This window comes from Botrytis byssoidea (assembly GCF_014898295.1).
Source record: "Botrytis byssoidea strain MUCL 94 chromosome Unknown BBYS_024, whole genome shotgun sequence".
NCBI lineage: Eukaryota > Fungi > Ascomycota > Leotiomycetes > Helotiales > Sclerotiniaceae > Botrytis > Botrytis byssoidea.
In genome coordinates, this window is record NW_024065865.1 from 472,184 (window position 1) to 485,000 (window position 12,817).

General features: G+C 40.3%; 1 protein-coding gene across 1 annotated transcript; it reads right to left on the bottom strand.

Annotated features, from left to right (window-relative positions):
• Positions 1 to 10,419: 10,419 nt before the first annotated feature.
• Positions 10,420 to 12,268, bottom strand: EAE97_009915 (uncharacterized protein; the record flags this gene model as incomplete). Its single annotated transcript, XM_038880430.1, has 2 exons — positions 10,420 to 12,071; positions 12,169 to 12,268. 2 exons carry the CDS (start codon positions 12,266 to 12,268, stop codon positions 10,420 to 10,422), a joined length of 1,752 nt encoding a protein of 583 aa, XP_038728797.1.
• Positions 12,269 to 12,817: the final 549 nt, after the last annotated feature.

Consider the following 12,817-nt stretch of genomic DNA (forward strand, 5'->3'; position numbering starts at 1 on the left):
GCGATTCCTCGGGTTGGGATGAATGCTGAAGGCAGACTAGCAATTGAGAATCGTCTTTGCTCACAAAGCCGCATTCAATACTTTGTAGCAAATCAAGATTTCTAGCTGCACCAAGAATTCCCTAACTCTTGTCCTCAATTTATTTATCTATCACATGAGCATAGAAGCCACCAAATTGTCGTTAATGCCTCGAGCATGATTCGCGGGCGTCAATTGTCTCCTTAAATCTTTACCCTCGGGAAGAAAAGCTTGGCGGATTGAATTTTTTTCATTCTCTTTTGCTAATGAAGACGGGCGAGGGGATATATGAGTTAAATCGAACGTGCTGCTGTCTGTGGTAAAGAAGCGGAATTAAGAATTGATGTCGCCTATCAAATTCATTTGATGAATTCAATTTCCGAAACTTGGCTAATTGAGTTTAACTGTAATTAAATAACGTTTCAAGAAAGCAAACTGATAGAAGAAACATAAAACAATTGGATATGAAAAATCGGCACTTATCAATAAAATATCAAATGAACGAATGGCGCAGGTATTGCGTATTTCACCACCTACCGATGTGAAGTTTATTTTTGGAATCTCTAACTTAGAACAACCCAATTCACCGAGTAAATCGTGAACACGGTGTATTACTGAGAATTAAATCTCGTGTGTGAACTTTCAATGCGAAACACGCATGTAAACTTTCAACACGAAGATAGAGTTTAGCACGTGGGTTCACTCGAGCCGACGAAAACCCTATGACACCAGAGGACCTGCATTCTACGCAAATGCTAAGCGGAAAACTCCTTAACTCCTAGAATGACTTTGTTAGACTATTACTCAATGCCGATATCACGAATATTAAACTTCAAGTGCCATTCAAATCTCATGACTGGTCGAAAGAATATCGGAAGGCAACAATCAGACACCAGGCAACATTGTCATGGTCAAGCACCAAACCCCAGATTATATTAGCGAAACTCTACTCTTACTCAGAGGCAAGACGGAAGCTAGAAAACTCTGAATGCTTTGACAAGTGTGATTCTCGAGTCAGCTTTTCCGTGTTAAATTTATTCTGAAAATATAAAAATAATCCCCAAATATTCAATTGAATATTTTCATTCGTTCGGACAATTATCATAAGTGTCAAACCGGCTTTTTTTCTCTAACATTCGAATCAAACACAACCACGACTCTTCCCACGGCAAAAGGTTTTGCAGAGTTCAATGACACGGGGTGCATGAGCATTTGAACACCTTTTCCCATACCTCCTGTCCAAACTCGACTCCTTGATTTCTCAACACATGACAAAAATTGAGCAACCAATCAAAATATTCAGAAACCAACATACCACGTTGTTGAAATGATATTTTGAGTTTACACTTGATTTCATACACTCGCATGCATACTTCTTCTAGAAGGAGGACATCACTTTTCACATACCGGTATCTTTAGACATGTCGTATCTTGGCAAGCATCCCAACTCCAGTCTTGGTACATTGACATCATTGATTTTTATCTCCTTGCCTGCTGGAAGTTATTCGACCCCGCAAATCCCCCGAGCCGCAATATCAATCGTGGTAGAATTGACAACCGTCGGACCGAGACCCTCACTGGTAATAATGGTATTCCTGCTTGTTACAGCGTACATTACCCCTGATGAACATGAGCTCCTCTTTTTCGTCCATGAACGAGAACACATTGGTATGGACATTACTAATCCCTCTTCTCATCTTGACACATTTCCACGCACGCCATGTGAGAGAAACTGCCAACTTCCAAACCACATTCGGTCGAATTTTTTGGTGAGCCCCACTTGAGGAACTTCGCCGCGAGACTGCAGCAGACAGCATTTTTCTCCTCTCAAGGCGAGGAAACTCCCGTTTTGGGTTTCGGTACATGCATGAGCGTTGCATGTGATATGTATCTGTATGGTCGACAAACCTTTTGCACTGATTGCGCCCGGTGGTTTCCGAATTGCCCAAGTGGAGCGCATTAATAAGGTTACCACAGCGACCGAAAAAAGTTAATTGCCATCTCAACAATGGAAATTGTGAAAGAAAAGAAAAAAAGTCGCCTCATGTGACTTTTTTTCATTAAAAGGTCCAAACCCAATGTGCGGTTATGCTTCGGCTGGACTTTACTCCTGATGCAATGCTGGTCTTGCATAGGCGGTGCACGCTAGTGACACAACACCACTAGAGCCATAGAGTAAAGCGTGTGACTTGCATAGAGGGGTAATTTTTATAAAAGAATCCAGAGAAGTGGGAATTCAAAAACCAATAAAGTCAATTGTCCTATCATGTCACCAGCAGTACAAATGATCAATGGGAACGCTAAGCTAAACATCTAGATCTCCTGAACTAGAAGATCTAAATTCTAGTTCCCGACAAGCCCAGTGAAAAATCTACCCAAAAAGACAAGGAAGGAGAATATAGAAATCATGTTGAGAAAAAATGGAGAGAGAGAGAGGGGGTTGAGTTTATGTGTACAAAAAAATTGTAAGAAAAAAAGAATCCAGTTTACGAGAACTGGATAGTGGAGTGGTGGATTTCAATTGTCCGAAGCGAGTTTGAGAAAGTGAGATCTGTGGAAAAATTGGGATGATCATCTGGAGAATTGGAGCTGATGGCTTGGTTTCCAGCTGGGGAATTCCGGATTCTTGGGGCACCGTCAATCTGACGTTTGGAGACTCCAGTGATTAGGTCGTGGAAATACCAATGCGTGTGTGATATCAAAAATTGATGAAGCGTGATGAGTGAGTGCCGGAGTGAGGAGGTCAATTTTATTTCTTTCACATCACACGCTGTTAGCCTTGTGTTACATGTATGGTTTTTGAAGCCATCCGAATGGATAGAATTACGATCGACTAAGCATTATGACCGTTGGTTACATACATACATTCTACTCGGTGGGCGAATCGTAACCAGGTCTCAGAAACGCCGATATGTATTATAATAATGCAGAAAATTGAAGATTATCACCCTCCTTAAATTTTACCGAGCAGAGCAAAAAATACCCTGAATATCACTATCTCCACATCGTCTACACGTTAGTAACCTGCCTAATGCAACATGGCAAAAAAGGATTTACCAATTTTTCTAAATTCTAGAATTTAAATATCCATCTGCATGTTGGTTGGTTCGTGTACATGCATACCTAGACTGTCTACACACGCGCACACACACATAGCTACCGACACCACTCCACTTTGTGGAAAAGTCTCAAGTGTAAGCTCGTTTGTAAATAGTTACATGTTCGTTGGACATCGTTGTTGGCATCTTCATCCACCTATTATCCTCTCAGCCGTTTTGCTGGCACACATACGAAGTTTCAGGGCGCTATTTAGTATCGACTGACCTTACATCTTACATACCGTTGTCCTTACATCTGCATCTCCATCTACATTTCCAGCCCTACCAATTAAGCTATCAACCATGCATTCTCCCTGATTAATTCTTTTTTTTTCTCGACGGTGTCGTCTCTGCGACTACTAAGTGGATCTTTGATCGCAAAAAATGCAATGATTATATAAAGACGATAATTAATAGGGCCGTGAAGAATAGATTTTCATATTTGGTGTAATATTATTGATTTTTTCCAACCATTGTTTGTGCTTACGAGTTAACGAGGGAGTCATGACGAGTCTATCCCCTATTTTTACAAGAGGAAAATACAACGAATGGCTGAAGATATTCATCAACTTCGTATCTTCTTCTTTGGTTCTAGTAACGGATGTCGCCGTTTCAGAAGTTAGATAGATCTAGGAACAACATGTACTCTGTATGTACGAATCTGTATATTGAATAAGTTGAATTCCACATTTCGCTTCAAATGACTTCTCTGGAAAGGAAGAGGAAAGAATAGACTTTCATGTAATTCCTTCTAGAACAAAAGAACAATTCATCCATCATGTACAGTCTATAATAGTGACGATTTGGATCTTGGAACACACACTTAGTGTCAAAGCTATTACTGCATAAGTTTTCTTATGCTTGCATATCTAGGCACTGATGTCGGTATTTAGGATTAGAGTCAGCTTTTCATTTTTATGCTAATCCCATCTCAACATCACGAATCTCAGATATTGCTCCAGCCCGTAAATTCATGATGAAAGGAAAAGACCGACCACGGAAGAAAAGAGTTTTAGGTTGGATTAAGATTTGTAAATGTGAGATATAATGATGGTACCTACAGTTAGTTCTAAACTATATATTCTGGGTCGGAGTTTAATTTCTGTACTGATTGTATGGGATCGGGATTCCTTTTTGGTAAGGAAATTCTCTACATTATTAGATATAACATGAATACATATAAATTGTAAGAAAATAGAGTTTCAAGTTCAAAATGTACAGTCATAGACAAAGCAAAGCAAATAGACTACAGTATACATACCGTATCTCAAATCAGGACTTCAGAGCCTACAAACGAATAAGTGACAGGGGGTCATCCCACTTCAACATCCATCGTGAAAAGTAGCGACAACGTTAACAAGAACGATAACTTCTACGAATTCGTTTCAAAAAATTATAATCACAATAAAATAATATTCAAATAATAAATCATTAATTCACCTCCGACTTCCAACTCAGGTCCCCCTTTCTCTTCTCCTTCTCCTCCTATCAATCAATCCCATCTCTCCCTCATCTTTACATGCACCACACCATCTTCTTCACACCATAAGCAAGCGCCCTCTCTTCACTCATAAGCGCGCCGTTAATATATCACCAAGTACCTACGGAGTAGATGTGAAAAGTCAGCCCAACCAATCTTCCTTCCCATTCTCCCTCACCACCCATCGGAATCAAAAAAATAGTATCAAAATAAACATCCAACCAATAAGAAAAATCGAATTCCATCCATCCCGCCACTTTTTGTCCGGTATATTCTAGATGGATATGTATCTGCCGTAACATCACATCTAGAATTTCACATCCTTCCTTTCATGACTTCCAGATCTTTCTTTCACCGCCGTTATGCATGCATGCACAGCACACGTTGTTGTTTTTTCTTGGAAGATATTGAGGATCAGCTGTACATATACATAGAGTAGGTACATAGGTACCTGTTTTCAAAAATGGGCGGTGCATGGCGTAGAGGAGTATGGCGAATAAATGTAATACAACAAAATAAAAAATAATAAAATATTACTTCTTGCTCTGGAATTATTAATTCATTTGTGCGTTCACCCAGCTATCTATCCGTTCATCTTTCTCTTTATTCATTAATCCATCCATGTAAATAATTCTTCCGTACACACAAAATAAGAATATCTATCTACACAACACACATATTATTTCAAGTCTCCTCCCCTCCCAAGCGAGATCCTACACCATCCCATGATTCCCATCCCATTCTCAAAACGAGAGGAAATATAATAACGAATAATAAATAAACAATCATTGCATCAAATCAGATTTATTTCGAGCATTTATTCTCCACGGGGCTGAGAAGCAAGAATGGATTAATTAATCTTGGGGTTTTATTTCTCACGACTAGAAATACATATTGATTTGTAAATAGAATTGTTTTGTTTCGTGCGCTTGTAGGTTACGCGCCGTGTGGTTGGGATACTAGGATGTGCATGGAGACAGACAGACAGACAGACAGCAGTGCTTATTTACTTGGAAGTAACTGTGTATACTATATTTAATTCAAGACAGAGGGGAATGTGTTTTCCATCTAGAAATTCAGATGGTATTGTTGGTGTTGGGGTCATGAGATGTGTGTTTATAGGTTGTGATGAGTATACGATAGACAGACGTCAGGGAGGAAAGGAGGGGCTTTAAACTTGTAGAACAAACACGTTTCAGATCTTAAAGTTCGTAATGGGCTTAAATAGGTAGGTGATTTTATAGTGTAAGATATCCAGGTCCTTGCGGAAAGGAGAAATGCCTTATGGGAATGAGATGTACATACCAAGGTGGTTGGATCATCAAGATAGGATGGACCGGTAAGGTGGATTGCTACTTTGTTTTAGATAGTACAAGCTTCACTGTACATTGAGCTGAGCTGAGTGATAGGTAACCATACAGTCTGTGTGAATATGTGAGGGATAAGGCAGATACAACTTATTCGATGACATTTCCACCGTGTGAAGGCTGAATCAATGAATAATACCTATACACCTAGGTACCTAGTAACCATGGGGTGGGTTACCGAACGTGGGGAAAGAAAAGGAGGTGGAGGTAGCGTTGCGCCGCGTGCGTGACTGATGATTCGATTATCGATATCATATCTGCCTACATAGATAGAGCACAGCTTACCTTTCTTACCTCATCCTACTGGTATGTCAGATACAATTATAGTCTTGAAACATCTTCATATCACGAGTCTTGTTTTCATCCTTCAGAAATGGCATTTGTATTTCTTGTCTACATTTTATGATGCCTACCTAGTATTCGTATGATTATTTTAGTCTTAGTATTGCCATTGCGGAAGTAAGTGCCGTGTGATGAATAACCTTAACCTTACCTACCCCACGCTATCTTATCTCATCTCATCTCATCGTTCGTTTCATTAGCTAAGCATTTCTGTCTGTCATCTTTGCTATTTGTTTTCATGAAAGGAGGAGGTATCAGGTAGGCATAAATAGTAATTAGATAGCTAGACAATAAACAGTAAGCAACCTCGATCCCTTCCTCAATCCCCAATCTCCCATCTCATATCAAAAATCAACCCACAAAACCCAATCTTCCACGATCACAAAATCTCAATGTCCAAATACCTACCTACCTAAATCAATCCTCAGCCCAGCACAATCCCACCCGGCGAAGTAGCCCAAAACTCAGGGGTAACCAGGTCGCGTGGTTAACATTTGGAGAAGTGGGTGGTAGAATCTTACATGTGTGTGTGTGTGTGTGTGTATTTATAGTAAAGATGGGAAAATTAGGATGTGACGAATTTGACGACATAACGGGGAAGGAAGGGTCCGTACCGGCTGGATGGCGTCAGCAGAGATGGGAAATCTGAGGTGAGATTGGAGAGAAAGAGAGAGAGGTGCTGGGATGTTTAAATTTTAAACGGCGAGGAGAATTTGGGCGTGGGGGTGAGAGTGAGGAGATTGTGGAGGGGGAAATGTAGATTATTATATTTGATGATGGATGTAGTTATGTTGAATAATCTTATTTGAAAGGGTAAGGTTAACGGCGATGTAATAGTAACGGTCACGATAATAATACACATACAAATATACCTACACATTCCATCCTACTCACCCACCAAAAAACTAAGTTAGTTAGTTGTAAATGGAAGTAGGAAATGGGATATTTATGTGATAGTAATAATAATAAGGTAAGATTAGATATTAATATATAATGAATAATAAATAATAAATGATGAGGTACAACAATCGCTCTCTCTTATTGTAGCGAGGATTAGTAGAATTTGTGAGAATTGAAGGAGGAATGAATGGATGAGTGTATTCGAAGTGATGGGGAGATAGTATGATTCAATTCAATCTGTATATATATAGGATAGATAGGCAAGATGAGGTAAACTGGAAAAGTGTGTTCTTGAATGATATCTACTCTATAGGTATGTGTGAGGTATATGATTTATTCTTCACTATTCCCCCTCCGCCTCCCCCCTTTCTTTACCCTTCCAATTTTCAACGAAGATCATATTCACAACCGAATGAACAACAGCAATAATAATAACAACAAAAATAACAACAATAATAGTATTAATAATATAAACACAACCACAACTTTCTAATCCCACAAACAAATACATAGACCTCCTCATAGCACAACCAAAGCCCCAGGAAATTCATTACTCCCCCTCTCCCTCCTTAATCTTCGGTTCCGTGAATCCTAGACCAGCAATAACTAACTATTACTCGAGCAAATGCTAACATAATTAAAATACACATCAATTCGAGTTTACATCTTAAAATGAATAAACAAATAAATAAAATATCTAATACATTCTAGAATCTATAGACCTTCTCTCAAAGATTCTCATTTTCATACTCATCTATAGTATATATGAAAACGAATCCGGAGATTGATGTCTAGTATCTATCTATTTGTCCGTACACTTTCTCGTCTCCTTTTATCTCATATTGTATCTCATATCATCTTATATTAGATCACTACATCTCTTCTCTTCTATTTTATTCTCATATGCTATGATATCAATTCTCTTCTCTTCTCCTCTCCTCTTCTTCTCCCCTTCTCCTCTTCTCCTCTCCCCTTCTCTTATTTTTTCCCCATCCTTCTCACAATACTCCCTAGAATCCAAACATAGCTCTACCTACCTATCCATCATTCCAAGCATTCTCACTCTTTATCCCAATCCCAATCCCAATCCCAGTCCCAGCAATAACCCATTTACTTATGAATAACTCCCTACCATCGTGAATATCTTCGCCCTCCTTATCTCACACATTCATTCATCCAGCCAATCACCCTTATTCATCTAATCACCTACCTAATCACCCATCTACTCTGTTTTATCTCACCCATCTTCACCATCGCAGTACTCCTCTATCTATGTATTCCTTCATCCCCAATTCCAATTCTGATCCCACTCCCATCCCTCATCCTTCATTCCAATACCTCCCCAGCGCTCCACCGCTCTCCTCACATTTCCCATCTCCATCCCCCCTCTTACTTCCAACTCCCAATTTCCACCCTCCCTCTCCTCCTCTCCTCCTCACCTCCCCATCTCTCCATCCAACCCTACCCATCCATCCATCCATGCATCCATGCATCCATCCATCCATCCAAGGGGGCAAGCCCCCAAACCCCCTAGCTCGCTGCGCTCGAAATTGAAAATTTTGATTCTTCAAGATATCTTTGAGATTATATCGATACCACTAAACTAAACTGGAATGAAATGAAATAAAACAGAACGGACTGAACTGAATCGAACCGAATCGAACTGAGCTAATCGATTACTTCTCTTTCCTACTATCTTCTTTCCCTCCCTCTCCCTCCCCATTCCCCATCTCACCCCATCCCCCCTATCCCCATCTGCTATTATATCCCACCTCCCCCTCTTAAACCGTAATGCCAATCCTTCATCCTAAATCCCAGCCCTTTTTCCTCCCCATCCCCGTCTTCCATTATATCCCACCATCCCTTATCTTCTCTCTTCTCTTCTGATATCCTCTCCCTCTTCCCTTTTTTCCTCTTCCTCTCACTTCCCTTGTTCAAATCCATCCCCCCTCCCTCATCGCTCCTCCTATCCATTCTTCAATAACCTTACTCCCTCTTACCCCCCCTCCTCTCACCTTCCCTTCTCTCACCTTACACAATAACAAACCTTCCTATTTGCTTCCCTTTCAAATATCTCTTCTTACATTATCATCATCCTCATTATCCTCTCTTAACCTCTACAACCAAACCAACATTCAACATTCAATATCAAATATCAAATATCCCCATTACCGCTCTTATCCTCCTTACTCCTCGAAGACATTTCATCTTCATCCTTATACCATATCCAGTCAAAGTATCAACATCGCATCAAGCCACTCACATCACCACAATCAATCAAATGAACCAGAAAGTTTTGTATCAATATTTTATTTTTTATTCTCTTCTTCTTCCCCCCCTCTCCTATCCTCTCACTAAAAACTATCTAATCTGCTTGCTTTCATTTGGCAAGTCACAATACAATTGTTCCGTATTTCCCATTCCCCCTAAACTTTTATATCATCCACTGCCTATCCTTCCATTCCAGTTCCCATCCATTCAGATCATATACAAAGATTCATGCTTCCTCTCGGAAGTTCATGATCTTCTTCTCTCAAAAAGAGGAAAAGCTTGAACTGAAAAAAAAATCCCAAGGACTTTCTCAAAAATCCATTATGTGGTATCATCCCAACGCCAGTTGAAATAAAATCCGCTGGTATCAAAACATTCTTTGAAAAAGAAACCATTCAGTTTTCTTCATAACACTTTTCCTCGAAAAAAGCTTTTGTGTAAAATGAAGAAGAAGAAAAACAGACGCAAAAGAACACCGATCCATAATTTCCCATTCCATACCAGTTTATTCCCTTACCAGTGTTCTTTCCATCCCCCAAATATGTGTGGAAGTTATTGACCTTTTTCTTCCAAGTCGCTATGTGAATATGTAGAAGAAGAAAAGTTAAAAATAAAAATAAAAGTAAAAAACAAACAAATATCCCACCCCTCCTTGATCCTGTGATTGTAAAACATTCGCTATAATGCAAACTAAAAAAAAAGCAAAAAGACATTAATTCGTGCCCAATGCTATGACCATGTAAAAATTCCACACGTCCTGTTTTTATGCCAAGAAACTCCATGACGATGAATGCAGTTTTGACTGTGAAGTCGATGTAAAGACTGTGTATTACCAAAAGGCAATACAAGTCAAACGTATAAATTGTTGTATACTGATGCTGTTTACTCGATGCGCAGATAACCCATTACATTATGCGACTAACACGTAGTATTGTTCAGAAATTTACCATCCCTTGGAATGATATTCTCCCAACCCTTGACTGAAGTATTGATTCCAGCTTGAGTTGAGAGCTTGATCATCCTTATCCATATAAACATTCTCTGGGTATTGTTTAAGGTTTGCAACATCATGTGCAGTGTGTCTTCGTTTGAGAGCTGCAGCAGCTTCATTGACTGATGACTTTTGTCTTCTCTCCCAAAGGAGGTTTTGTCGAAGACTCACAGTCAATTCAGTTGCAAGCATGTTTCTTCTTGTAGTTCTTGGTGAAAGTGCTTGTTGATGTGCGGTAGTGTTGGTGGTTGTCTTGATAATGGGTTGAGCTCCACGAGGAACTTCGGCAATTGGTCTAAGTCCTCTCATCATAAGAGGGGTTTCATCAGATTCCGGTGATGCTGCGAGAGAAGGACCATTGGGCGAAGAGTTTCGGGATCTGCGAAGAGCTGGAGTCGATCGAGAAGCTTCGGTGGCAAGTGCTTGAGCACGATCGTTTTGGTGAAGCATGGTGGTGATCAATGATCGTCTAGAGGTGAGTTGAGGTCTTGAATCAACTCGTTGAAAGAAGGTCTTGTCATCGATACTTGCGTTTCCAGAATCCTCGACTGAATCTTCCCAATCAGAGGAATCATCGTCATCGTCAATGGCAGACTCGTCGACATCATCCTCGTCATCTGTCTCGAAGACATCATCATCGAATGCCTCCTCTTGAATGGTTCTAGTGGCAACCTCTTCTTGGAAAGAAGTTTGCTTCTTGGCCAAAGGCTTTTGAAGTTTGTCAGTCAATGCACTACGTGGTTGCATTCTGTTTGGTAGAGAGCTCTCGTCTTCGTTTGATGATCCACCGAAGCTAAATTTAGCTGGCTTCTTCTTTTGTTGGAGTGTTAATGGCTTGTCATCCATTGAAGCTGCTTGTTCACTGAGTGAGTCTTCACCGGAAGATCCACCAAGAGCGAACATTTGCGTCTTCTTGGGTGCAAGTGCTTTTGAATCTGTTGCGAGGATATCGGCAGTGGGTATCGAGGATGGTACGGTGTTGAGTGGGATGGAACGCATTGAGCTGCTGACGTGTGCAGGTGAGAGAGAGAAACCCTTGACAACTGAAGTGGCACTCTTTTCGGAGTTGCTGCTTGATGATTCCATGGCGGCAGATTGATTTGATGAGTTGATTGAGAAAGACTCATTTGATGGCATGGCAGGTGATTCATACTTTGGTTGAACGAATTCTGGGATTCTCTCGGAGAGTGGTGCAAGGTAAGGTGTAGAGATGGTAAGAGGAGCGAGATCTTTCTTTTCCTTGATAGTGATAACCATCTTCTCAAGATCATCAGGTGTAATGTGACGTTCCTTTCCTCGACTTCTGCTATTGCAGGAATCTTGTCTGTGAATTTGTCGGTGTGAGATATCGAGAGGAGAAGCATCGGAACCTTCTTCGAATTCGATGGCCTCTTCGTCCACGAGTGAATCTAAACTTCCACTTAATTCTGGAACGTTATTCGAATCTAGACCTTCGGAACTTCTTGAGGATCGTGAAATGATGGGTGTGGTAGTGTTTGCTTCTGAAGTTGGTTCACAGCAAAAGGTTTCTCTGTTCCACAATCTCCAGCTTAAATTTTCTAATCTTTGACCTTCTTCTAAGGATCCAGCACATCTTGAGAAGACTGTTGTAAGGAATGTTAGTTAGTATAGTGAATGACGGGAATGTCGTGAGGCGAATGATTTCACGAGTGAATGATGGGAGAACGGAAGTAAACTTACCAGTCCACATGCTGTAAAGGTTCTCCACGTTTCTTGTATCGACTTTGTGAATAAGTCCGGCGTCAACGGTCAAGACCGGCGCATTTAATCTGGAAGGCATAATGATTGTATTTTGGTATCGAAATTTTGCTCGAACGCACGAGCTGTTATGAGAGTGAAGGCACGACTGCGGAAAGAAGTCGCGATGTGATCGCGAAATGGTGGAGGAATGTTGGTTTGTTATGTTGATGATTGAATGTTCGTAATCGTATGGAATCTATTTACAATAATTCAATGTGGTGGAGGCGATATCGAAGAGTGAAAGGTTGAATAATCGGTCGGTCGAAGAGAGAAAAGTAATCGAGGTATTGGTGGAGAAGGAGGAGGTGATAGTTGTAGTTTGTAGGTTTTAAGTTGGGGTTGGAATAAGTGTGGAGGAAAAGAGGTTGAAGGACCGGATGTGGGTGAAGTCAAGTATAAGTATGAAATAAGCGTTTTCGGAATAAATCGCCTTTTTTTCCTTTTGGGTCCGTTTTAATCAAGGTGGGAATTTTTGGCGAGGTGCAGGAAGAGGAAGAGAGAGAGAGAGAGAGGAGAATAGAATCTTCTTGATTATATTTCTTCTTCTTCTTTTCGTTACACTTTGAGATGTGAATTTGAATGTGAGTGT